This window comes from Pecten maximus, chromosome 5 (assembly GCF_902652985.1).
Source record: "Pecten maximus chromosome 5, xPecMax1.1, whole genome shotgun sequence".
Classification (NCBI taxonomy): domain Eukaryota; kingdom Metazoa; phylum Mollusca; class Bivalvia; order Pectinida; family Pectinidae; genus Pecten; species Pecten maximus.
In genome coordinates this window covers 26,724,567-26,749,731 of record NC_047019.1, presented here as the reverse complement: position 1 = coordinate 26,749,731, position 25,165 = coordinate 26,724,567, and the positions used below count along the sequence as shown (strand labels likewise).

The window sequence follows — 25,165 nt, the reverse complement described above, 5'->3', positions numbered from 1 at the left end:
TAGTTGCACAAAATAATTCAGAGTGTTTTATTGTATTTGGATACTGAATATAGCATGCTATTTAGTGCCATGTTATAATCCCATACCTTGACTTTGATCAAGAGATGCGTATTAGACTCCTGGCTTATTGAAGGATAAATACGGTAATCACATGGATTTATGATTATGGCATATTTAGATTATCAGGAAGTCCTACAAAGTCCAGTAATAATCAGACATCTAATTGTTGAAACAAGTTTGTAGTGGAGCATTTAAATGGCAGACTTTATGAATGGATTGGTTCCTGTTTACAATCGACTACAGTACGTCCTGTGTCTAATTAACTAATTTGTACAAGTCCTGTGTAATTCAGCTAGGGTCAACCTCCAATACACAGTAATACTTGTCACACCAGAGACCTGGTTTTTTCTTATGAATTCTAGAGATGATATTTTACAAGCCAATGTATATAAAGATCAAGAAGTTACTTCAACTGAAGTTTTTCCATTGAAAATTCCCTTGAATTGTAAGAACTCCAGGGGTTTTGAAGGAATCATCAGATACTAGCCAATAAATATTTCCTTTATATCAAAGAGCATTAATGTTACTTTAGCCGAGTTGTATCTTCACTGTCACTGGTTAAATTAGCTTACTTACATGTACTGCAATAAACCCATTCCTGGTTATACTGGTCCCTCCAATTAGCCGATACTCACCACTACTTTATGCCAGAGTTTTACCTGTCCCCTGGGTGTATAACCTGTCTGTCCCCTGGGTGTATTACCTGTTTGTCCCCTGGGTGTATTACCTGTTTGTCCCCTGGGTGTATTACCTGTTTGTCCCCTGGGTGTATTACCTGTTTGTCCCCTGGGTGTATTATCTGTTTGTCCCCTGGGTGTATTATCTGTTTTTCCCCTGGGTGTATAACCTGTTTGTCCCCTGGGTGTATTACCTGTTTGTCCCCTGGGTGTATTATCTGTTTGTCCCCTGGGTGTATTATCTGTTTGTCCCCTGGGTGGTTTGTGTGTTTGTCCCCTGGGTGTTTTATAGAATAAGTGCGATACTCCTTTTAAAGCCTCCTAATGAAGGACCAGGTGCCGTAAGCTATTGTCAGTGTACTAATTCTGTCTAAATCTAAAAATAAACCCAAACTTGATTATCCCTGTATTACTATTTCAACTCTTCAGGAACTCTGGACACCTGTCACAGGTAAAATCCTAATTAGCGATAAATTACAGGCCCTATTTAGAACAAGTGAGAGGGATCTGGAAATTTAGTCATTTCTAAATTTTCCATACATCAGACTTTGTTTCCAAGGACATCTTTGTGTAGTGGATCGAGTCAGGTAGATTGACACAGTTCCTTTTTCGCAGACTCCCAGCATCATCCACGGTGTGATTGCTCGATTGGTTTAAAGTGGAGAAAAACGATCTTCACTTTGCTGTGTTGCCTGACTAATTATCTAGTTAATCAAACCTCACTCTTGCTCTAAAGATATTGGTCTATAAATGGTAGTCTTTTAACAATTGATTGATAAAATGTCTCTTCCATAGCGTTGATGAAGACCGGTATCGTCTGATATTGATGGGAGTTACTTTGATTCCTCTGTACCTTTAATGAATGTAAAAAGATGTCTGGAAGGAGGTGGTATTGATTGAATAATGCTTCCCAATTGTTTGTAATTCAATATTTTTTTCATCAAACCTAAACATTAGGATACCAAAACAGGAAATGTGTCATGATAGAGTCTGTCTGGTCGGGAGATTGAAAAATTATTAGAAAGTTGTGGAATAGATAAAGCTATTATAGATTAAATTAAATTGTTAAATGGGAAGCACATTTTCTCTGTATTTTTCAAATTGGGTCAGATTTTGTGTACTGATAACAGGTATAATTGTAAAAGGATGTCCAAAAAGTGTTGTATTTCATTTTTGTAGCAACCGTGAAATTTGTATTTGGTCAGTGAAGTGGTGTGATTAAAATCAAAACAGGAATTTCACACATTAATCTAAATCTATTCTAAATATAAAGAATCACAGAAACGAAAACTGGAAGGAAGCTTTAATCGATTCTTGATCAGGGTCTTTACAAGGCTTGAGTTGCAAGCAGTCTCAAGTTAAAGAAGAATCATGTATTTTCGCGTCATTGTAGGCTTTCTGCGCTTTCACATATATCATTCCTGATCTGCTAGTGATACGACTTCTTCAATCTATCAAGCAGCCGGCCTAAGGTCTCAGTCAAACAAGTCAAACAGGCTCTTGATTCGAGAACCAAATTAAAGTGGAATCACTTACGCTGGATTTGATCACCATATTGAAATCTTATCCAGTTTTTTAGAGATACACTGGTGATCAAGATACACTGAGATTGGAAGGGAGATTAGGGTTTAAGTGTATATAGGCTATCACTTAAGGTTTCTAGGGCCTAGTTTCTGTGACACACTTGCCTTTTTCATAGTAGTAAGGTACCATATATCTAGATTAGATATTTTTCTGGAAAACACAGAAACCGAATGGGTAGACAGCATACATTTTTCAAGAGAATCAAAATGTAAAGATAGAATAAGTTAGGTGTAATTGTGAAATACTATTGACAATAGTTATTTCTGGATAGACAGTCTCTCAATCCAGGTTATCTTTGGTCTCATCAGGGGCATGGTCCTTCTGGGCAAAGTTTCCATAAAATAAGTTTTCCCTCTGATAAGTCTATACATAAAAAAACTGCTGGTTTTGACTTTGACCAAGGTTATCTGAAGTGGACAAATCAATATATGGACATGTCCATATATGGACAAACCAATGCACAGATCCTTTTAAGGTAAGAAAGTATTATATGTAGTATTTACGCTAGATCATTACCCTCCATCCTAAGTATTGTGCATGTTTGTTCCTCGAGAAGAGGAAGCCACTTAAACAGATCTGTGACAGATTAGAAAACTTTCAGTCAGGAAAATTGGATTCCAGACATTTTGGGCATCGTCAGAAATATCCTTCACACCTGAATTTCACAGAAGAAAAGTTTATTTATTGGGATAAAACCCTTCCTTTGTAATCAATAAATGTTTGCTCAAAGACACCCTAGTTGATTGCATAGCAGGAGCGTCTACATTGGATTTGGAATCAACAAAAGTCTATGTATTTACTGGATGAAACCTGAGGACACTCTGTGCTTATCTAAGCATGAAGACGATTATGGGAATAAACCGATTCATCTGGCTGTAATGGACATCTCCTGTCTGTCCTACTATACCCATGTCTCTATAGATTGTTGTGGTTGGTCAGGTTCGATCTAAAAGTATGCAAAGTTCTTATAAAAAACGAGCATCAGAATGAGCTTAGTTTACAGTGATCAATGAAGGCTGTGACCAAAGAAGGCAATGACCAATGAAGGCAGTGACCAATGAAGGCAGTGACCAATGAAGGCAGTGACCATTGAAGGAAGTGACCAATGAAGGCAGTGACCAATGAAGGCAGTGACCAATGAAGGCAGTGACCAATGAAGGCATTGACCAAAGAAGGCAGTGACCAATGAAGGCAGTGACCAATGAAGGCATTGACCAATGAAGGCAGTGACCAATGAAGGCAGTGACCAATGAAGGCAGTGACCAATGAAGGCTGTGACCAATGAAGGCAATGACCAATGAAGGCAGTGACAAATGAAGGCAGTGACCAATGAAGGCTGTGACCAATGAAGGCTGTGACCAATGAAGGCAGTGACCAATGAAGGCAGTGACCAATGAATGCAGTGACCAATGAAGGCAGTGACCAATGAAGGCTGTGACCAATGAAGGCTGTGACAGATGAAGGCAGTGACCAATTCCTGCATTGGTCATTTGTTTTTAACTCCTGTTTTTGAGTTGGTTACCATACCAGTGATCCTGTATTTCTTTACAATGGAGAATCAATGCAGACACAGGCCTTTGAAGGCTTTTCCAATACAACACATAACTCTGCTAGCAGTATAAGGTCACATGTCCTAGCAGGGGAGGGTTCATTGTACTTCCTGTAACAGGATGGGAGCATCCAATAAAACTGTTGGAGATTTACATATGTTTTATAAGAAACAGTTTGACCAAAGTTATATATACCTTGGTAGATTCTTTGAGGCATCTGAGAGGTGATGATGTTGATAATAGAATTATGATGCTATAATCAGAGATTTGAGAGATTTGATTCTCCCAAAAAATAATCTTATTAATATCTTAATAATTATCCTGAAAGTATAAACTTATGGTTATTAACATATGCACTGTCTGTCATTTTGTAATATGGAATATGAAAAATTGTTTCTTTGAGACTACAGTTTACAGTATGTATATTTGTTTAAAATGCTTGATTTTCCTTCTATATTTTTCGCCAACATTTGCATTCAGATACATATATCTGCTTTTCAATTGATTTAAAGATAATAAGTTTCAAAAAATTGATCTATTCATCACTAAACATCATTACTATATTGCCAGAACTTCAGAGCACAATTTTACCTTCATTTTTGAAGAGCTCCACTATATGAGGTGAAACATAAACAATCTCTGAGGCCGTCTGCTGGCATGAATTTATGAATAATGGATTAGAAATGTTTTTTTGCAAAATGGCAGACCACCAGCTTGGAAGACATTTGCAGCATAAAATCTGTTGTTTATGCAAACTAGATTGATGTCTTTGTCACGGGACCATTATTTATCTCCACGTCTTTCAAGATAGAAGTGGTTATTTTATTTCCTTGAAACATTGTGTTTGGTATATGAACAGACTTTTTTTGTCTTTCTGTACAGAAAGCCATGTTATTTTGTCATGTTTGTCAAAAGTCTTTGTTCTCATTCCACAAAAGACAATCTTTTGTTTTTGTTGTTTTACTTTGCTCTGGTTGTCCGTTTGGGCGATAGGAGCCTATGATAGATGCCTTGCCTGTATATAAATTGCTGATGTTGCGGTGTGTCAATCATTCTATAAATAAGTTGTTACAAACGGGTGAAATCATCTCTGGTTAGTCATCATGTTTATTGATTAATGTTCGCCATACTCAGGTGGTTTAGGTTCAAATCAATTTTATCTCGTAGAACTTTACATTGCAGTCCGTGCCACTGATAATTAGAGTTTACGATGCAAACAGAGAAATCATTTAAGCATAACAAGATTTAAACAATGAAACGTATCTTAACAGATTGTACCACAAACCTATCTAAATAGAACATCTTTTCATTTCAATTTTTAGTTCACATGTGTTTGTTTATGGTAACACTGTGGTATTATCACTGTTTTTTAGCCTTGTACATCATGGAGGAGATTGTCCAATCAATGACTTTATAAAGTAATTTTTCCTGTTATTGATATATAAAAGGTTTGTCTAGCTGTTCGCATTATAAAGAGTCTGTCCATCTGTTGACATTATAAAGGGGTTGTCCAGCTGTTGACTTAATAAAGGGTCTGTCCAGCTGTTGACATTGAAAAGATTCTGTTCAGCTGTTGACATTATAAAGGGTCTGCCCAGCTGTTGACATTATAAAGGGTCTGTCCAGCTGTTGACATTATAAAGGGTCTGCCCAGCTGTTGACATTATAAAGATTCTGTCCAGCTGTTGGCATTATAGAGATTCTGCCCACTGTTGACATTATAAAGGGTCTTCCCAGCTGTTGACATTATAAAGGGTCTGCCCAGATGTTGACATTATAAAGGGTCTGCCCACTGTTGACATTATAAAGTGTCTGTCCACCTGTTGACATTATAAAGAGTCTGTCCATCTGTTGACATTATAAAGTGTCTGTCCACCTGTTGACATTATAGAGATTCTGCCCACTGTTGACATTATAAAGGGTCTGTCCAGCTGTTGACATTATAAAGATTCTGTTCAGCTGTTGACACTATAAAGGGTCTGCCCACTGTTGACATTATAAAGGGTCTGTTCAGCTGTTGACATTATAAAGGGTCTGCCCAGCTGTTGACATTATAAAGTGTCTGTCCAGCTGTTGACATTATAGAGATTCTGCCCACTGTTGACATTATAAAGGGTCTGTCCAGCTGTTGACATTATAAAGAAGTTTCTCCAGCTGTTGACATTATAAAGGGTCTGTCCAGCTGTTGACATTAAAGAGATTCTGCCCACTGTTGACATTATAAAAATTCTGCCCACTGTTGACATAAAGATTCTGCCCACTGTTGACATTATAAAGATTCTGCCTAGCTGTTGACATTATAAAGGGGTTGTCCAGCTGTTGACATTATAAAGGGTCTGCCCAGCTGTTGACATTATAAAGGGGTTGTCCAGCTGTTGACATTATAGAGATTCTGCCCAGCTGTTGACATTATAAAGGGGTTGTCCAGCTGTTGACATTATAAAGGGTCTGTCCAGCTGTTGACATTATAGGTGAGTTCCTTGAGCAATTAGTCTTATAAAGGAATTTGTCCAGCCATTGACGTCATGAAGGAAATTCTCCAGCCATTGGCCTTATAAAGGGGGGTTTGTCAGTATTTTGAGGATGATGAAAGATGTTGTAGCAAAAGAGGGCCTTGAATTAAGTTAGATATGAGATGGAAAATTTACAAAATGATTCACCATAGATAGGCAGCCATTGTCAGGTATATACAGAGGATATTTGTTATGGTAGTACACCTTCGTAAATGTGACCTGTTGGATTACGTAACCACGCATATTGTATTTACCCTAGGGCTATAGACATGTTACAGAGTTGCCTCTTGGAGCATATCTAATTGACAACTGGCCTTAAACTTGGAACATTTTCGAGGGACATTATTCTGTGACCTGTATTGGTTTCACAATATTTAATCAGTCACACTTAAGAAGATATATATATTTTATTTAACTTTGTAACAGCTACCAACACATATGCTTCAATTCTTTTTTCTTTGTTGTTGGATCATCAGTCTTAAGAAGTGGCGTGGAACAGATGCCTGGCCATTAAACATGATCAGTGTGAAATGTTTAAAAAAGATTCATTTATATCTTGCAGTTTTGTAAACAATTGTTTCGTGACATTGCCAGGATTGTAGGTCACAGGGTAACATAGAAACGTTGTATAGAAATATACAAGCAACCATTAAATGCATGCTTGTACATGAGATGGAAGGTTCAAAATTTGTTCTCCAAATCTTCAAAAGAAATGTAAAAGTTGGATCAGTTTTAACTTCTTTGTAAAGGCAAGTTTTGTCCAACATGTGTCACATGATGTAAAGTAGAGAAAGTTTCAACAGTGGAGAATGTGTACACTAACAGACAAGACTCTAAATCACTTTAAACAGTGACATGTTTAGCATCCTCCTGTACTATGGAGAATAATTGTTTCAACACTCTGACTCTAGGATTTAATTCATATTCTCAAGAAAGGTATTATATTCTCAATTGTTTAAATATGATTTTTGAATAATGTTGATTGACATCATTTTCTGTTTGAATTATGCAAATATCTTGGAACAATTTCTGTTAAATATTTTGTAATGGAATTGATAGTAAATGAACCCTGCCTTCAGAGATAATTATCCTAATAGACAATGAATCACCAATGTGTCCAAGGCATGTTTGTTTTTTCACCATGGTTACTTGGAGTCATATGCATATATACACGATATTGGCTCGTAAATTTCATCTAGATTTAATTGAAAATTTGAGTTGTTCACAATAAATTTTTAATTCAATTTGTATCACAAAGAAATTGCAAATCTCAGCAGATGCCTTCTTTTAGCATACCGTAGTTTCTTTTTGGCAAACCCATTACAATTTGAAGTTTGAAAAATTAGCTTTTTCACTGAAGATAATGTAGAACATGTCATTGAAAATTGGCTTTATGCATTTTTTGTGTAAATTCAGAACAAAACACAGAACTGACAATATTACCCCCAGGAGAAATATCGTTTTTCTGTGATGTTGGAGACAAACAGACATTGTGCTTGCACAAAGTCATGGAATTTTATTATCACATGATCTTTGCAGATGTGATGTGCTAAAAATTCATTCATTATGCAGAAAATATTACTAGTGCATCACATTTCGGGGGAGAGAACGTTGTCAGCTGATTTCATCAAAATATTAATTGCATTTTTGTTGTCTGCAGAGTTTTTTTCTGACAGGAAATTGAACCTTCCCAGATGTTTGACTACTGTAGCAGACGGTCAAGGTTATTTTAGACATAATAAATATTATCTTATTACACATTTTTACCAAAATTTCATTTTATAAACATTACAAATTATCTAGCTTTGTTAATTATTCTTCTTATGTAAAATCCATTTGGTTGAAATCAGTATTTTGAAATATTGATGTTGGCAAAAACATTTCTATACACAAGCATGCTTTCTGCTTTGGAATTTCCAATAACAATAATCATGGTGAATTCACAGCAAAAAAAAAAAAAGAATATTTCCAGGGGTGAGGTACAAAGGGTGTTGGAAGAAGAGAGAAAATATTTAAAAGCAAGGTCAGATATTAGTGATGTGATTAGGAAGAATAGAAAAAAAACATATCTGGACAATTTGCTTTAATTTTATTGTGGACCTGGACATTGAAAAAATGAAAAAATAAGCAAAACAATCTGTTGCATGATATGGTCCATTATCTGTCCATAGACATAATGACTCCAAGATTTCCAGATAGCAAACTCGATCACCAGTGAAAATTTGGACTTTTTATTTCTTGCCTTGCATACTGCAGAGAAACATTATGTACTACAGATTACCATGGAGAAATGTCGGCCAACAAATTGTAGAATGGACTGGAGACTTCGTCTCTAAAACATCTTGCACAAGTCTGAATTGTTTTTATTAATACATATTAGTTTACTTTGTGCTGCATCCATAGCCATTGGTCTGCAAATGTGATGTTTTTTCAGTTTAAAGTTGTGGTGTCGCCAGAGAAGTGAAAATGGCAGAAGAGTGATGCTACATATTCGCATGAAAATGATGTTATGCATTTCTTTATAGGTACAAAAAATAGGGTCTTAACATGGTTTTAGTAATATGTGTCATAAATGATCTTCATGAGAATCAAAACAAATACATGTACATAACAATTGTTCATTTTTAGTTGTTTTCGTTTTGGGGCATTTTTCCTCTATTAGTTTATCAAAATTGATAAAAATAGATATCTTAAATTTCTCTTGACAATGATTCTAGATCATTGAGCAACATAATTGAACTGGTTATTAAAATTATTAGAGACTTTATTTAATTTTGTTGAAATTTATTGTGGATTAAAGTTGTACAGCTGTTGATTATGTTCATATTATGGATGATTAATCAATACATTGTCAAATATGGAAGGGCCTTTCCAATGATACTTTAAATTGGAACTTTTAAAATGTTTTATAGCAAGTAGTGTCTTAAAATACATTTACTCTTTAGGGAAACTGCTGCTGAACTAGTACATGTTGGCCTTTCTGGCAGGTTGTCTTTAAAAAGAGTGGTCTGATGTGACAGGGAGTCTCCTAACACAGGTGGTCTATTTACACAGGGTTTTTCTTGGAAGAGGGGGTCTTTTTAGAAGGGTGGTCTGTTGTAAGAGGGAGTCTTCCAACACAGGTGGTCTATTTACACAGGGTTTTTCTTGGAAGAGGGGGTCTTTTAAAATGGGTGGTCTGTTGTAAGAGGGAGTCTTCCAACACAGGTGGTCTATTTACACAGGGTTTTTCTTGGAAGAGGGGGTCTTTTAAAATGGGTGGTCTGTTGTAAGAGGGAGTCTTCCAACACAGGTGGTCTTTTAACACAGGGTTTTTCTTGGAAGAGGGGGTCTTTTAAAATGGGTGGTCTGTTGTAAGAGGGAGTCTTCCAACACAGGTGGTCTTTTAACACAGGGTTTTTCTTGGAAGAGGGGGTCTTTTAAAATGGGTGGTCTGTTGTAAGAGGGAGTCTTCCAACACAGGTGGTCTATTTACACAGGGTTTTTCTTGGAAGAGGGGGTCTTTTTAGAAGGGTGGTCTGTTGTAAGAGGGAGTCTTCCAACACAGGTGGTCTATTTACACAGGGTTTTTCTTGGAAGAGGGGGTCTTTTTAAAAGGGTGGTCTGTTGTGAGAGGAAATCTTCCAACACAGGTGGTCTCTTATACAGGTGTTGGTTCATCTTGTTCTACATAAACAATGATGGAGGATGTGTTGAACTATTTTCCAAATTAATCACTCTTGTGACAAAAAAATGTTTACTAGTGTCAATAATCCAACGCCTACAAGAATATGTTTTGATGTACTGTAATTATTTAGTGTTTACCATCTTAGAATCCTCTTACAGATTGACTTATCCTCTATGATATTCAATGGTAACACCAGGACACTGAGACAAGCTTGTTTTATATAAAACCTTATTCAATTAACTGTCTCCTAGCTAGAGCAGCAGGATCTTCCTCAGACATTAGTCTGAATAATAAAAGGAAAAATGATTTCAAGAAACCAGGGGATGACCTGATCATTAGTGATAGCTGGATGACTACAGGGCTAAGACTCTCTATCTTTGACAATGGATGACAAGATTAGTTCCCTGTATTTGTTTGGAGGGAAGGGGGAGGGGGGGGGGGATTCTACAGATGATGGGAAGGGGGGGGGGGGGGGGGGGGAGGGAGACAACAATGTTAGATTTTAGATTGTGTTTGACAGAAGGGACAAAAAATCTTTCTAACGGATATTATGTCGGGAGAGGGGGGTTCTCTTTTCAATGGAACTGAAAAACAATATTGGGTACCATTTACACAAAAGGGTATGGAGAGGGTACATGGGGGTGAGGTACAAAAAAGACCCAACATCCGCCATATTTGTTTAGCTAGGAGACAACACACGTCCTCTGTATAACATCTCTACAGATATAGATATTAATGTTATGATGAGTTTTACAGAGGTGACCTAGTGCATTATCACTCCTGCTCGGCATCATGTCTGGTCTCCAGCCAAGGAAATGTATCAAATCACGGCTGGATTTACATTCACTTTCTGGTGGCGGTTTGCCACTAATATTCAGTTATGTACAACTTGTGTCAGACCAAATATATTTCTTTCCTTATAATTATCCGCAAGTGATGAAAGGATAATTAAAACTGTTTCATCATTAATTTAAATTGATTTTACTTACTGATTGTGTGAACACCCAAATAGTGATTAATATCCATGTTGTAAACCATAGGTAAATCAGGTTATAGCAGATCGTGGAAGATTCAAGTTATTGCTCTTCATTTATAGCTGTCTTGGATAAAATTTGCACCAGTTTTCCTTTTGAAGTATTTTCTGAGCTATAAACTGAATTCAAAAACATTGATTAAACATATATTTCTACTGATGCTATCTTTAGGGAGATGTTACACTCCAAATGAAACTGGAGTTTTCAAGATTTTTTGTGCGAGAAGTATTGGAGTTTGATCATAATACTCTGATGAAAAGAGAAACTTTGAATATAATGTGTGCAATATTTGAATGTTAACACCATTTACTTACAAGGCTCCAGAGGCTGAGCGAACATTAAAACTGTAGCCAATCATATAATAGGATCAAGTTGCTAGGCAACAATGCTTGTTGCCTGGCAACCCATATCTCTGAAAGTAAACCATGAATCCCATTATATGTTAATGAGCAAACCAGCCTTGGATTTTTGCCTTCTACTGAACTACACTTGATAATAAACATTGATATGCAATATACAAGAAATTCATTGATGTTTAAAAAAAAAAAATACATTTCAGAATTTAAGTGCACTGTTTTTAATGTTAATATGATGTCAGTTTCTTTTGCAGAAATTTTGTGCAAATCTGATTGGGTGTCATAGTAATGCACTTTTCAGTTAAGGATTGTTATCCCTTCAATGCCTTGTGATACAGGGGTTGTCTAGTCATCTCACTGCCATCTAGCTGTCCTAACCATTTGTTATGTACATAATGAAAACTTAAAGGAATATCTCACTGCCAAGCTTATGCATGTAAATTTAAACATGATTAATTTTATATGCACATATATATTAACAAGTCACATAACCTCGCCCATAGGCTTTCTGAAACATGGTCAGGTAAGTGTATAGAAATTCCATCAATCTGCTTGCTTGCAGAAAAGTTGTGTCAATTTGAATGTTGGTGTATGTTTTCCTATGAGCTGAAAACCAATGCAAAATAGTTGGATCCTTAGTAATATGTATTTTTCCTTTCATGTTTTGCAGTTTTGACGACAGCAGCTCCATCAGTAGTGGTGATATCAGTGATACCATTAATGAGATCAGTACCGATGAGGGAAACCTCACAGGAGGATCATCACGTGATAGTGAACGCAATCCCTACGGGAGCCTCAAACGCAATCCAAAAGAATTGGGCCGGAATCTCACCAATGGCAACTTCCAAGGCCAATTCCCAACACAGAAACGTGCACCAAACTTAGGCACAAGTGCTTTCCTAGGAAGTGATTATTCAAGTGATGCTACTCCAGTTTCCGGATGGCGGAAATACTCTCTACCTCAAACCAATCGCCTTCTGAGCAGTGACCCTGCTGACTACGCTCATCTGTATAACGGCTACGACCACAGCCAGTGGCGGCCTAACCAGGGCAACGTGGGCCAGTTACGCAAGTTGTCTAATTCCAGTCAGCCAGAAATTCACCATTACAGGGCACATAGTGCCGACGCAGCTGATAGCCAAAGTGACAAGGGAGGTTACTCTAGTGCAGGCTTCCTCACAAAGAGGGACAGTGAAACTAATACTGATCAATCGCATCTCTTGGATTCAAGTATGAGGCGCATGCAGACACAACGAGCACACTCCGCAGGTGGTCAGGTAACTTATGGTTACCGAAGACCACTTAGCAACACCAGTAACTCCTCTGTTGGTAGTAACAAAAGCACTGGATCTAACACAGGTAAAACATCGGCAGTGGGGAGCCGCCTAGCTAAACATGGCATGTTGGTGGATGGTCAGACAAACGGTAAGTCAATGGATGTGAACGGGGGTAGTTCAATACCTCGTCCCGGAAGTGCGACCGGCATGAGGGCCACAACCCCAGGGGGAGGTAACCCCCGGACTGATATGGGGCCAGAGGCATATAGTAGTGCTACCCTCGAACGCAAGAAGAAGGGGCTCAATGGAGCTCCAAAATCAACTAGTGCAGCGCAGACCGATCCAGGGGAATTGTACAAATCCAACACCCTTGGAAGGACAAAGAAAGTGTTTGGCAGCCGGAACAGTCTGAGCAAGACCCAGGCACAAGGTGAAAATGGTTCTTTGTGTAGTAGTACAATTATATCAAATCCTCATGCCACTTATAGTAAAGCTGGGCCTCAGTCTCCACAGAATGGTTCACACAATGGCACATATGTGGCCATGGAGTATGGCAGTCCGCGCAATTCCGGCGCAGGACAGGGTGTCTGGCTCAAAACACCCAATGGCACTATGGCCATGGGCATGTCAGAAACCGAGTCCATGGAATCAATATCGTCTCACGCTTCAAGCATACAGGCTCAAATTCAGCAGGCACGGGCCTTAAGTGGTGCTAGTGCTCGTATCCTCGCTCATCGCGATGGTCAGGGCACACCTAACGGCCTGTCACGGTCCAATAGTCTCAAATCCAGCCAATCTGACTCTGTGTATGCCCAGCAATCGCAAATGTCTGAAGACATCACTCGCACAAACTCCTTTTCTCAACTTCCGAGCCCTCCCGCACCTTCCTCCCCAACACCAAGCAACTCTTCTCATTCATCGTCACGCTTTACATATCCCATGACTGCTGCGTACGGCAGCGGCGGTGCCTACCCAACAAACTCGGCCATGGTGAGGTCAAACACACAGTCCAGTCTGCCGTACGGAAGCCTTGTCTTGTCCAAGATAAACAAGGAAGAGGACAGCAGTCGTGAGTGTTGTGTTTTCGTTAGTCACGTAGTCATGGCAACAACTGCCAAAGCCTGTCCAAAAAAAAAAAAAAAAGTCATATTTGGTATTATGTCATACTTTCTCCAAAGGGAAGTCATAACTTTCGAAAATGCATTCTCACTGAAACAATCACAATGGCCATAAATTGTCGAATAGATTTCCATGATTTGGGGTTGGAATATGGCTTTATAGTTGTATTTCATTTGATGATTTTTGGACAATTTCTTTGCTTTAATAATCAGTATTTTTGTGTTCAATTTCCAAGTGAGTTTATATACTCAACAAAAAAAAAAAAAGGTTAAAGCAGTGAGAAATTAAGTTTGAAAAAGATTTGAAAAAATAAAATAAAAAAGTGAAATTTTGGTTGAGCTGGAAACTCTATTTTGAGATATATGGCACATGAAATACTTAATTTGCTCTAGAAATATTTCATTTGAAATCTTTAAAGGTTGTGGCATTTCTAATTTGTCCATCGGATTATGAAATCTATATGAACTTTTTTGGACAGGTTCTATATCTTTATAGATGGTTGGGGTACAATACCCTCTACACTTGTCTGTGTTGATGTTGTAAATTGTAAATATTTTGTTCTCGGTACTCACAAAGCCCAAATATTCACACTTGTGCAATGCTTTATTATGCTACAATATGTTTAACCAACCAGACAAGGGTAAGGGGATATTATTGAATATTTTCCCAGTCAAACACTTTCATTGCATGGAATAATTTTTTAGGTTTTTTGTTTAATAGATAAAGAAAATATTGAATTCTTCAGAACATGATTTAAAAAAATGAGTATACATATTCATCTAAAAAAAAAGAAAAAAAATTATTCCATGCCTTGAATTTTGTACATCTTATGTTTACTGTATGTAACATAGAAACTGTTTTATATTGAAAAACTCCTCATATAGATGTTTTATTCTAATAGATTTGTTTTTAGAAACTTATTTTAAATATTGAAACCAAACAAGCCTTCAACATTTTCTCAAATATTGCCATGAATAGATTTCAGAAAGAAAAAAAAAATTGTAGTCTTTTTTATAAATGGCTCGGTATGTTTTTTCCATGGCAATTATGAAAGAAAATATTGAATCTTGTTTTTATTATTTAGAAATTTTCATGCAATTTGTAAACAAGTTTCCACCAATTTCTTGTTGTAGATATCAGTCTTTCCTCGTGTACTTTTCGTTGTATTGTTTAATCCTCTAACCACCATTCCGCCATCTTTCCTGGTATCTGGTGTTTCGTTGTATTGTTTAATCCTCTAACCTCTGTTCAGCCATCTTTCCTGGTATCTGGTGTTTCGTTGTATTGTTTAATCCTCTAACCTCTGTTCAGCCATCTTTTCTGGTATCTGGTGTTTTCATGCCATTCCATCATATTGATATTGTTTTGTACACTGTGACCCAACATTACCATCCTGTTACTCTCGACAGGGCATATGCACCTTCTTGCTTTTGGAAGACAATGCAGAAAATAATATCCTTTTTGTAGGCTCTCCTTAAAAACATTTCTTCAGCCTATTGGACAAACTGCCAAAACAATGTCCTGATTCTCTGTATTATCATCGATTTCAATATGACAGCCATTTTACTACACTGATGTCTGCCAGACCTTTGAAGTATAAAGACATGCTTTCTTTACATCAAAATGAATCTTTCCTTGCTCTTCACAAAATCAGCCATTCTCTACAGAATTACCTCCCTTCCTATTGCATTTAATACAACGTTATCAGTCATGTATCATCAACTACGTCAAGGTCATATGTAGGACACTTCCAGGTTTGGTATAGGTGTGATACATGCTTTCTGTCCTATTTGCCATCAGCACATTTTTTCTTATAAGTTCCTCAATGAAATTTATCTTTTTGTATGGTAATTACATGTGTTCATCAATCAAATTGATGTATTAAAAATCTGCCAAAATTCTTACCGCAACGACCAGAGATAGATGGTTGGATTTGACAGCACAGTAAAAAAAAAAAAGACCTAAAGCACCATACCAATGTATTTTTAAGATGTGTCCATTTAATAGTTATTTTAAATGTTTTATCTACTCTATGATAAAACACCTGTGTTTGAGATACAGGAACTGGTGGTTTAATGGCGGAAGTACAGCATGGTAGCTGTCAGCAGTCAAAGCTGGGAGACGAGTATCAATCAAATATTATGTTCTGGATGTTTTCAAAGAACTTCTATATATATCTTTACTTTGTCTTAAATACTGGCCCAATTAAAATTTTACAGTACAAAGGAGTCAACTTTATTTCAGAAAACTGCATTTAATACAATTTTTTTTTGAATTGGATATCAACAGTTTGTTCAAATGTATTCAAACAGAAGATAAAGTTCTATATTGTTTCTTTAGGTTTTAAAATTCAGAGTGATACCCATTGTTGCAGCAAAATGGTTATTATTTAAAGAGATGACCAAATCAATTTTGGTTTTTAAATGTCATGAAATATTTGTGTAAAATTTTGTTTCATAGAACTAAAAGTCTGGATGGTTACCAACAATGATGAAATGCTAAGGAAATAGACCTGTCAAAATCATGCTGTCATTATATACAGCCAACGAATGTCAGGTGCTTCCGTACAAAAAGCAGATTTTTGGCTGCCACAAGTAAAACAAATCCCACACAAACAAACGATGTGTTTGTACAATATTTTGTCTACTTCAAAAATTATGAACCTGCAGCGTCAGGGGGAATAACTCCAATTTAACTCACTACAAGATAATCAATTGGGGAAGGGGTCTGTTTGGTACCATTTAAAATTATTGGTAATGCTTGCCTCCAGACTATTAAACTCTCCTATATTGAATTTTGATGAGATTTCATGACAAATACATCATAACTATTCTACCAGTATGGTAGCAAACACTCAGAGGCCAGGAAACACCCGGCCAGTTTTGTACAGGTTTTGATTTTGTCATAACCATGCTTTCAAAACCTATCTAATAATATTGCCTTCATCGTGTATTCTGCAGGATTTGTTCTAGGCAGTATTTTATTGCATTGTCTATTGAATTGATATTCTTTAATAGTTTAATATGTATTAAATTATGTACTAAATGCTGTATGTGAATAATTCTTAACTAATTTTGTATCAATTAGCATCATCAAGGTCTTCACTCATTCGATCATTCATTTGTTTGTTCGTTCATTTCATTTTTAATTCATTCATTCATTAAATTTTACTGCAATAGACATGTGTGGGATAAATATTGTAGTCTTTAGAAAATTTAGGAAGACTGCTCCCCTAGAACTAAAATGTTATTTGTAAGTACAGTGGAATAATAGTCCATTGTAATAAATTATAGGTGGATTACATGATCCTGTGTACAGTGGATTAATAGAACATTGGGATAAATTATAAGTTGATTACACAATCCTGAATACAGTGGATTAATAGAACATTGGGATAAATTATAAGTTGATTACACAATCCTGAATACAGTGGATTAATAAAACATTGGGATAAATTATAAGTTGATTACACAATCCTGAATACAGTGGATTAATAGAACATTGGGATAAATTATAGGTGGATTACATAATCCTGAATACAGTGGATTAATAAAATATTGGGATAAATTATAGGTGGATTACATAATCCTGAATACAGTGGATGAACAGATCCAAAAAAAAAAGTTGTTGTGTGAAACTTACAAATAAAAAGATAGAAGTTGAACTCATGATGAAACTCCATACTTAATCACAATGAACACAAAACAATAATCCGTAGCTGACTTCACTTTTGCAAGGTTACTTTCACTTGGAGGGGGAAAAAATTGGTCACGAGGTTTTGAAGGTGTTTCCCAATTTGGTTTCTTTCTTAGGTACCTTACTTGAAGACATCTGTTCTGTATCTGTCATCTGGTGTCTAAATTGGTCTTTGTCTCACCTTCATGTATCTGTCATTACTTTCTTCAGCATCGTCTTCACTTCCACTATGCCATACTGGTGACTACCTCTTTTTATTCCATCTGCTGTCAAGGGTCATTTGTGTTCTTGTGGCTTTCATCTTCATAACTAAGATCTGCATCTCAAAAAAAAATGTTTTGGTATCTTTACAATATTTTGAAATTAACTTACCTAATTTCAAAAGTTTGTTTAATCATTTTTCCATCAAAGTTAACAAAATCTTCACTTTTGTTTTCTTTGGTTTCTGATGAAGAAATATGTTGGAGTTATCACCCTTGGGTTCAAATCTCAATATCTTTTGTAATTTGTGTTTCTGTGACTTTTTCTTGCTTTGTATGCCTTTTATAATAACTAGGCAATCTGATCTAAACTTTTTTTTTTCACCTTGGCATATTGATCATACCTGGCCTATTTGTACCTGGCTGTATTAACTAACGCGATATATAGGAGTGTAGTTGTTTTTCATGCATGTTTTACAACTTCTGTTACACACAGGTCTGACAAAATCCTCCACTTTGGACTATAGTTATTTCTCGGGCGACTATGATTATTCATATTCCTCTGGTAAGTTTTAGTAATGGTGACCACGCCGTAGGACGCCTAGCTAGCTGAGTTGATTGTTGTAACTGTGGTAGTTCTCGTCCGTCTGCTGCTGTGAATGCTGTGTAGACTTTTTAGAGATTGCCATGGTAACAAGTCTTTTTCAAGTTGGCAGAAGGGAGACAACTCTAAAATAATTTTTTGACAGAAAAAGCACCTGTAGGTTGCAATGCAAGGGAGATAAATCCTCTGTCACTCTGCTCTTTTTCTTGTATGCTGTATAACTTTCTCTAACACTACCTGATTTCATAGATTAATAATGCTTGAATATATCTTTTTTCCAACAGATACTGCCAGAATATTATATTAAACATTAGCTGTTATCATAATTTTATAGATTTATAGATAGTGCATGCATGTATATATGTATGTGTGCTCGAGATTACATGTTGTTACATCACTGTTTTACATGTTTACTGCAAGTTTCACTTGGAATGCATATCACAAATAATTAGAAAGAAATATTAAATCACATCTATTCACAAATATTTTCAATATGCATGACATTCGAATCACTTCTATAAAACAATTTATGATGAAATTTACTTCAAACTTCTTGAAACATTGTAAAAAAAGTTTAAAACTAACAGATTAAAGAAAAATCATATGGTTATTTTGATTGTTTATAGATAAGAAACAAAAGTTCAATACATTTTAACAATATAAAGTGAGATTTAAAAAAAAAAAAAATTTGAAAATGCATATTTCTGTGAAGTTATTTTGTTTGGTATGACTTCCTGAGGTGAAATTTGCAGCTTGTAATGATTTTCTTTTTTAACCAGACAGAATCTTAATAGAATAATAGAATGTAGTGACATGTAGTGACATGTGCTTATATATTTGGATTTCATTCTAATGTCAGTCATTTTGTGTTACAGTACATGGCTCCAACTTGTCCCTGGTGTCCAGTTCATCTTCCATATATTCTTCTGTAAGTTTAAAAACTCTCCATTATTACACTGGTCCAATAGTATAACAATCATAATTTACAGACTGATTAAAATGTTAAAGCAGGTGAAGTAGTATAAATGATATATTTCATAATTTACCCTGACAGGTATCAATTTATCGATGTCTCTCTTTTTCAACTTTTGAAAGGTCATTGCATTCATCCTATAATGAACGCATTTAGTTCAGTGATTGCTACCTCATGAGGACTTAGCTTTATTTGTACGAACTCTTACAGAAAAATGAAATGCAATCCTGGTATTATGAACACAAACAATCATAACACACATATTGTTTGATACATTTCATCACTTAACTTAACATTACTTAATAATCTTTTAAAGTGGATCTAATGTTTTCTGTTTTCATAATTTCATGAAAAGGGAGATAACTTAAGTTAACAGGTGTGAGAAGTAATCTATCGGAGAATCTGTAACCTAAATTCTGGTCTATTAACCACTTCAGGATTGTTCTGTATGTGTCTGGTGATCGATATCTTCCTAAAAATAACTTAATTCAGAAATCAAGAGTTATGAAAGATTTGGTAACATTTTTGTGAAGGGGCTCCTAAAGGACGTTTGGAACGGAATTTCATTTGAATTCCTCAGAGTATAACTTAGGAAGTAAACAGGTCCATTATATCAGATTTACTGGCTTGGATAGAGTACTCAAACACACATTTCACAGAATGTTTCTAAGCCTGCAGATTTAAAGATCTAGACCAGTCAGAAAGGTAATTTGCCATCTTCATAAAATTGTTATTTTTCGATGAGAAATTTTGAGAAAGTGATGACAATATTTCAAATGAATTAATAGTACTCCTCCTTCCTATCAACTGTGATGTTTTTTTCTGACTTCAAATTGTGAACAAGAATGTCGGAGTCAAAGTGGAAATAGGTAATTCAGTAAGGACAGCTGGTCAGTAAGGTCTAATTGGGGACAGTGAATCCCTCTTTTTGAATATTTCCTTGGTAGAGAATTTATCTTTTTTTTTCTTTTGTCGTTCAACTATTTGAAGCAAAGTATCATTTCTATACATATTTTATCATTTAAAGTGTCCTGTGATAACACTTGATCAATTAGATTAGAACATGGCACGATTCGTCAACAGACATCACTTGTTGCCTTAGCCTGTGACCTCTGACCCTTCATAAGTTGATGGTTATATCTTGATAACTTTCTGATGTTTATATCTTGATAACTTTCCATAACAGATTCTTTGTATTACTTTGGTAAATCTTGCTATCTTATTTTTTTCCAATTTAGAAACATGTTGGCATTAAAATTCCAGTGGTGAAGCTTTTTTGAGATTCTTGTGTTGAGATTGTGCCAAATCAGAGAAAAGATTTTTGGGGTGTAAAATATTTTGTATCAAGCCTCTTGCTGTGGGGAAATCATACACATGCTGGTCACCTGCTGACAGTGTACCTTGGTGAATTTACCTGTTTGGAAAACTCGTTATTTCAATTATTTAGTACAACAGGTGTGTGATTTGTGTAATTCATTATTTGATGTGTGTTTAATTTTTCTTGACAGAATGAAGAGAAGCACAACCATGAGGTATGTACTATACAAAAGGGATAAGTTGAACCCCCATTTTTTGTCAAGGATTTCAAATGTCTTGTGCAGGTTTTTTAAAGATATACAAGCAGACTTGATGAATAAGACGTTTATTTTATTTTATAAAATGTCTTCTCGTCGTGATTGATTGAATTGGGATATGAATTCAAATTTCAATCAATATTATGAAGTCATGAAAGACAACACAAGAATCATTTGTAATTTGATTCATAAAAACTGATAAGAATTTTAAACATATTAAATGATTTAGTATATAAATTATTATCTTGTTATTCTTAAAACTGCAAAAAAAAAAAAAAAACCTTAATTATTTCAATGGCGTGGGCAATGAAAGCCAGTTTTATCAGGCAATGCCTTTGGAAAATCTATAAGAATTTGATATCTTTTGGATTGATAAGAAACCTCATTCCAAAGCATTTTTTTCCACAGAAATAGAAAAAAAAGGGGGGGGGGGGGGGTTGCTACTGTTAGTCTTTTCCTACATTTCATGATTAAAAAAGGTTACCCAGATTGGAAATGTATGCCTATAGATGTCTATAATGCAGTCTGTTTCATGACACATGTCACTGAAAATCCATATATCAGATGTCCGTTTCCTCATTAAAGTATCCAAGAGTGCAGTGGGTTTGTAACATGTCGGGGGAGAAATCGTTACTTGACATTGACATTGAAAGGGAGCAGTCATTATTTGATATAGATCTTGTTATTTTAGATCCAATGAAAGTTATCAAATTTGGACTGAATGTTTCAACAAGGTCTTGAAGCTGTTACTATTTTTAGAACAAATCTTATCTGGTCTTTCCAACAAGGCCAAGCTGGTTAGCGATCAGGTTAACGGACAAGTTCTGTACCATCATCCTGAAAGTAATGTTTATTCCAGACATGAACAGTAAAAAATTGACATTTTACATAAAATATGCAGGAAAATTTCCTGCCAGCTTGAATTAAGCTGGTTTTATCTGTGTTACATGTCAAAAGAATTATCGAAGTTCCAGACACTTTGTTGTGCAAGAATTTTATATTTGAAAAGTACTCTCAAGTTTCTAATCGATCACTGAAGTTTTCGGGAAGTCTGCCAGGAATGACATTTGGGTACAAAACTTTGGTAGAAAAGTTGTGTGAATGCGTCCCAGACTATAGGACTTATCTTATCATTTCCCTTACAAATAACGTCTGATCTGGTGGCTTTAAGCCCGCCATCCCAACAGTATTTGAAGATGGTGCTGAGTATATAATGACTGCTGTTTTATAGATAGGAGGCATTGGGATAAGGTAAAATTAAAAGAAGATTGTTGCAGCGCTTGTGTGTCTTTTCCAGCTGTTCACCCCATCTTTTCATCTCTTCTTAATTTACAGATTCGAAAACTTCGACGCGAATTGGAGTCAGCCCAGGAAAAAGTTTTGACGTTATCAACGCAGTTGAGCACCAATGTGAGTCGGATTTGTATTATGATCTGCGCCGTGTTTGTGTCATATTTTTGTGTAGATTTGGTTGGGCTTACTTTTATATATCAGGGAATTGTTTTTACTACTGTGTGTGTCTCAACGTTTGATCGACTTTGTGTGGGTTAACGTGTACCCAACCAAGATGTCGAAGTCCAGATATTCCGATATCTCAACCCCAGAGGTAAGTACTCGGAGATTAAATCTCTGAAAAAATACCCGGTGCAGGCTGTTTAAACAGACCTGATGTCATAGACTTGCATCTGTCTTAGTATGGAATTACCTGCATCTGTCTTCATATGGAATTACTACATTAGAAATTCTTAGTCTTTCAGATAGTTGCCATGGTTATTGTATTTTGGTTCCTAGAGGTAGCTGGCTTTTACTTTTCATATTAGACAATAATCTTTTAACTCCTGCATATAGCCTTGGGTTTAGTCCAGATTGGAATAGCCTGATGACAGCTCTGAGGATGAATTTGTATCAGATTTTAATCTTTGTAACTTGATATTATGCCTTTGTTCCATTTGTAAAGATTTCAATCAAAATTATCATATCATATGGAAAAACAACTACCTACTACTGAAATGATGATCAAAGACTTAAATGAAATTTTAGAATTAAATTACCTGTTAGTAATTAATATGAACATCCTTCAAATTGCAATGTGAAATAATTCAATCTGAACGTCCTATTGACTAAATTGAAAGTCATCCTTCTGAAAAATCACTGTGTGCTCTATATTTAGACATCGACTTTAATTGAACACACTTGCCAGTCAGTATGGTGAACTGATACAGGCTAATTCAGTGGCATGGTTACAGGAAAAGATGGCTATCTAAAAAATCTAGCACATTTTGAAGAATTGGTTGCCATGGTAACCAATTACAAATCAGATCAGTTGGTTTTTATAAAAGATTAAATTCTCATGAGAAAAAAAACCTTTTCAGAAAGGCTTTATCTGATGAAGAAAGGAAGTTGTGGTATTCATTTTTCCTTGAATCATTTTCGTTTAGGTTAACTTTCTATATATTGTGAAGATCGGGATGTGTATCACTATAATAGGAGTGTTTTCACTCTGATAAGATATACAGTGTGTTAAAGTTTGATGTGAAAGGGGGGAAAAACAAAATGTATGATGCTTTAAACTGGCTCTTCCTGTTGATAAGGTTTCTAAATTTAGCCTGTGATGTCGGTATAGTCATAATAACATGATTTCATGAATTTAGAATTTTTTCATTCAGAGTTACTTCCCTTTGTCCACAGTCTTCTCTGAGTTAAGCTAAAGACCTTCAAATGAGAAGACATTATGAATGAGGAACACAAGTAATTAATCTCTGAGGGAAGTTTTGGTTAACATACAAATAATATATATATAGCTGGTTCTTATAAAGTGTTAACCCTAACATACTCTTCCACACACCTGTACAGGGGCCGCGGTGGCCGAGTGGTCAAGGTGTACCGACACTTTATTACTAGCCCTCCACCACTGGGTTGCGAGTTCGAAACCTATGTGGGGTAGTTGCCAGGTACTGACCGTAGGCCGGTGGTTTTTCTCCGGGTACTCCGGCTTTCCTTCACCTCCAAAACCTGGCACGTCCTTAAATGACCCTGGCTGTTAATAGGACGTTAAACAAAAACAAACCAACACACACCTGTACACCATACACACACACACACACCTGTACATCACATGCACTCACACACACACTTGTACGTTGCATGTACTCACACACAACTGTACACCACAAGCACACACCTGCACACCATATACACTCACACACCTGCATACCACATACACTCACACACACCTGCATACCACATACACACACACTACATTCGCACACATACACACACACCTGCACACCGGATGCACTCAACACACACAACACACAACTGAAAACCATGTACACCTACCTGATAATGCTAACGTAATATATTCCCATAGAAGTACTATTAAACTGTATGTGTTCATATTATGAAATAGGAATAAGGTCAGTAATTAAATTTGACCTCTTGACCTTGTGTCTGAGCACCAATCCCGCCTGGGTTTATTAAAGATTAAGTACATTGTGTGAACTCTGGGAGTTGAGATCTCAGAAGTAGGGGGAATGTATATTTCTCAACATTTTAAAGTCCTGCAGTTCACATACGATCACCTCGCTAAGGTCACATTGGTTCCCATTACGCCAGCCCATTACGGAACATTATGTTTCCGAATTTGAATCCAAAATGAATCTCGAGACTTTGATAAGCATTCAAATTCTTCCATGGAAGATGGCGATTAATCTCCATGTAATCTTTGATAGCTAGTACTTGAGGTAGAAAACCAGCGAGCTACCGTCTATTTGATGTGCTTTTGACGGATTCATCTGATCACATTTTGGCAGCTTACCTGATTTTATGTATTTTTCGCATCTCAACTATTCGGTGCTTCTGCTGCGTGGAAGGCATTACCATGGTTACAAGAGAGAGAAGTAAGATCTGTGATTTTTGGTACAAATCGGCACAGCAGGCCATACTCTTTATCATTCATCAACAACCATGAAAATAACATGTTATCAGCAAAATATTTCTCAATTTCCAATTTTTTCGTTTCATATTTTAAAGTTGAGTCATTTCACAACTGACCCAGATTTAAATGTATTCAAATGATCTGTGTGCTGTATACCCTGAATATAAAAAGACAGAAGAAAACGAAATTGTATGACCTTATTTTCAGTTGATCTTATTCAAATTAAGTAAAATGGTTAAAAATAATTAAGAAAATATGTTGTATTCAGGAGCCCATCTTGTGCTCAAAATTATGAACTTGAAACCAATTTCTGTTTCTAATTTGAATTAGAGGATTCTATTTAG

The 25,165-nt window shown here is 36.0% G+C and overlaps 1 protein-coding gene across 1 annotated transcript in view; it reads left to right on the top strand.

Moving 5' to 3' along the window:
* The window catches only part of LOC117327693 (neuron navigator 2-like), a 229,054-nt gene that overhangs the window by 132,872 nt on the left and 71,017 nt on the right, over window positions 1-25,165 (top strand). The window contains 5 exon segments of the mRNA XM_033884802.1: window positions 12,112-13,787; window positions 18,230-18,298; window positions 19,213-19,265; window positions 20,819-20,842; window positions 22,220-22,294. Of these exon segments, the coding sequence (XP_033740693.1) occupies window positions 12,112-13,787; window positions 18,230-18,298; window positions 19,213-19,265; window positions 20,819-20,842; window positions 22,220-22,294 (1,897 nt within the window).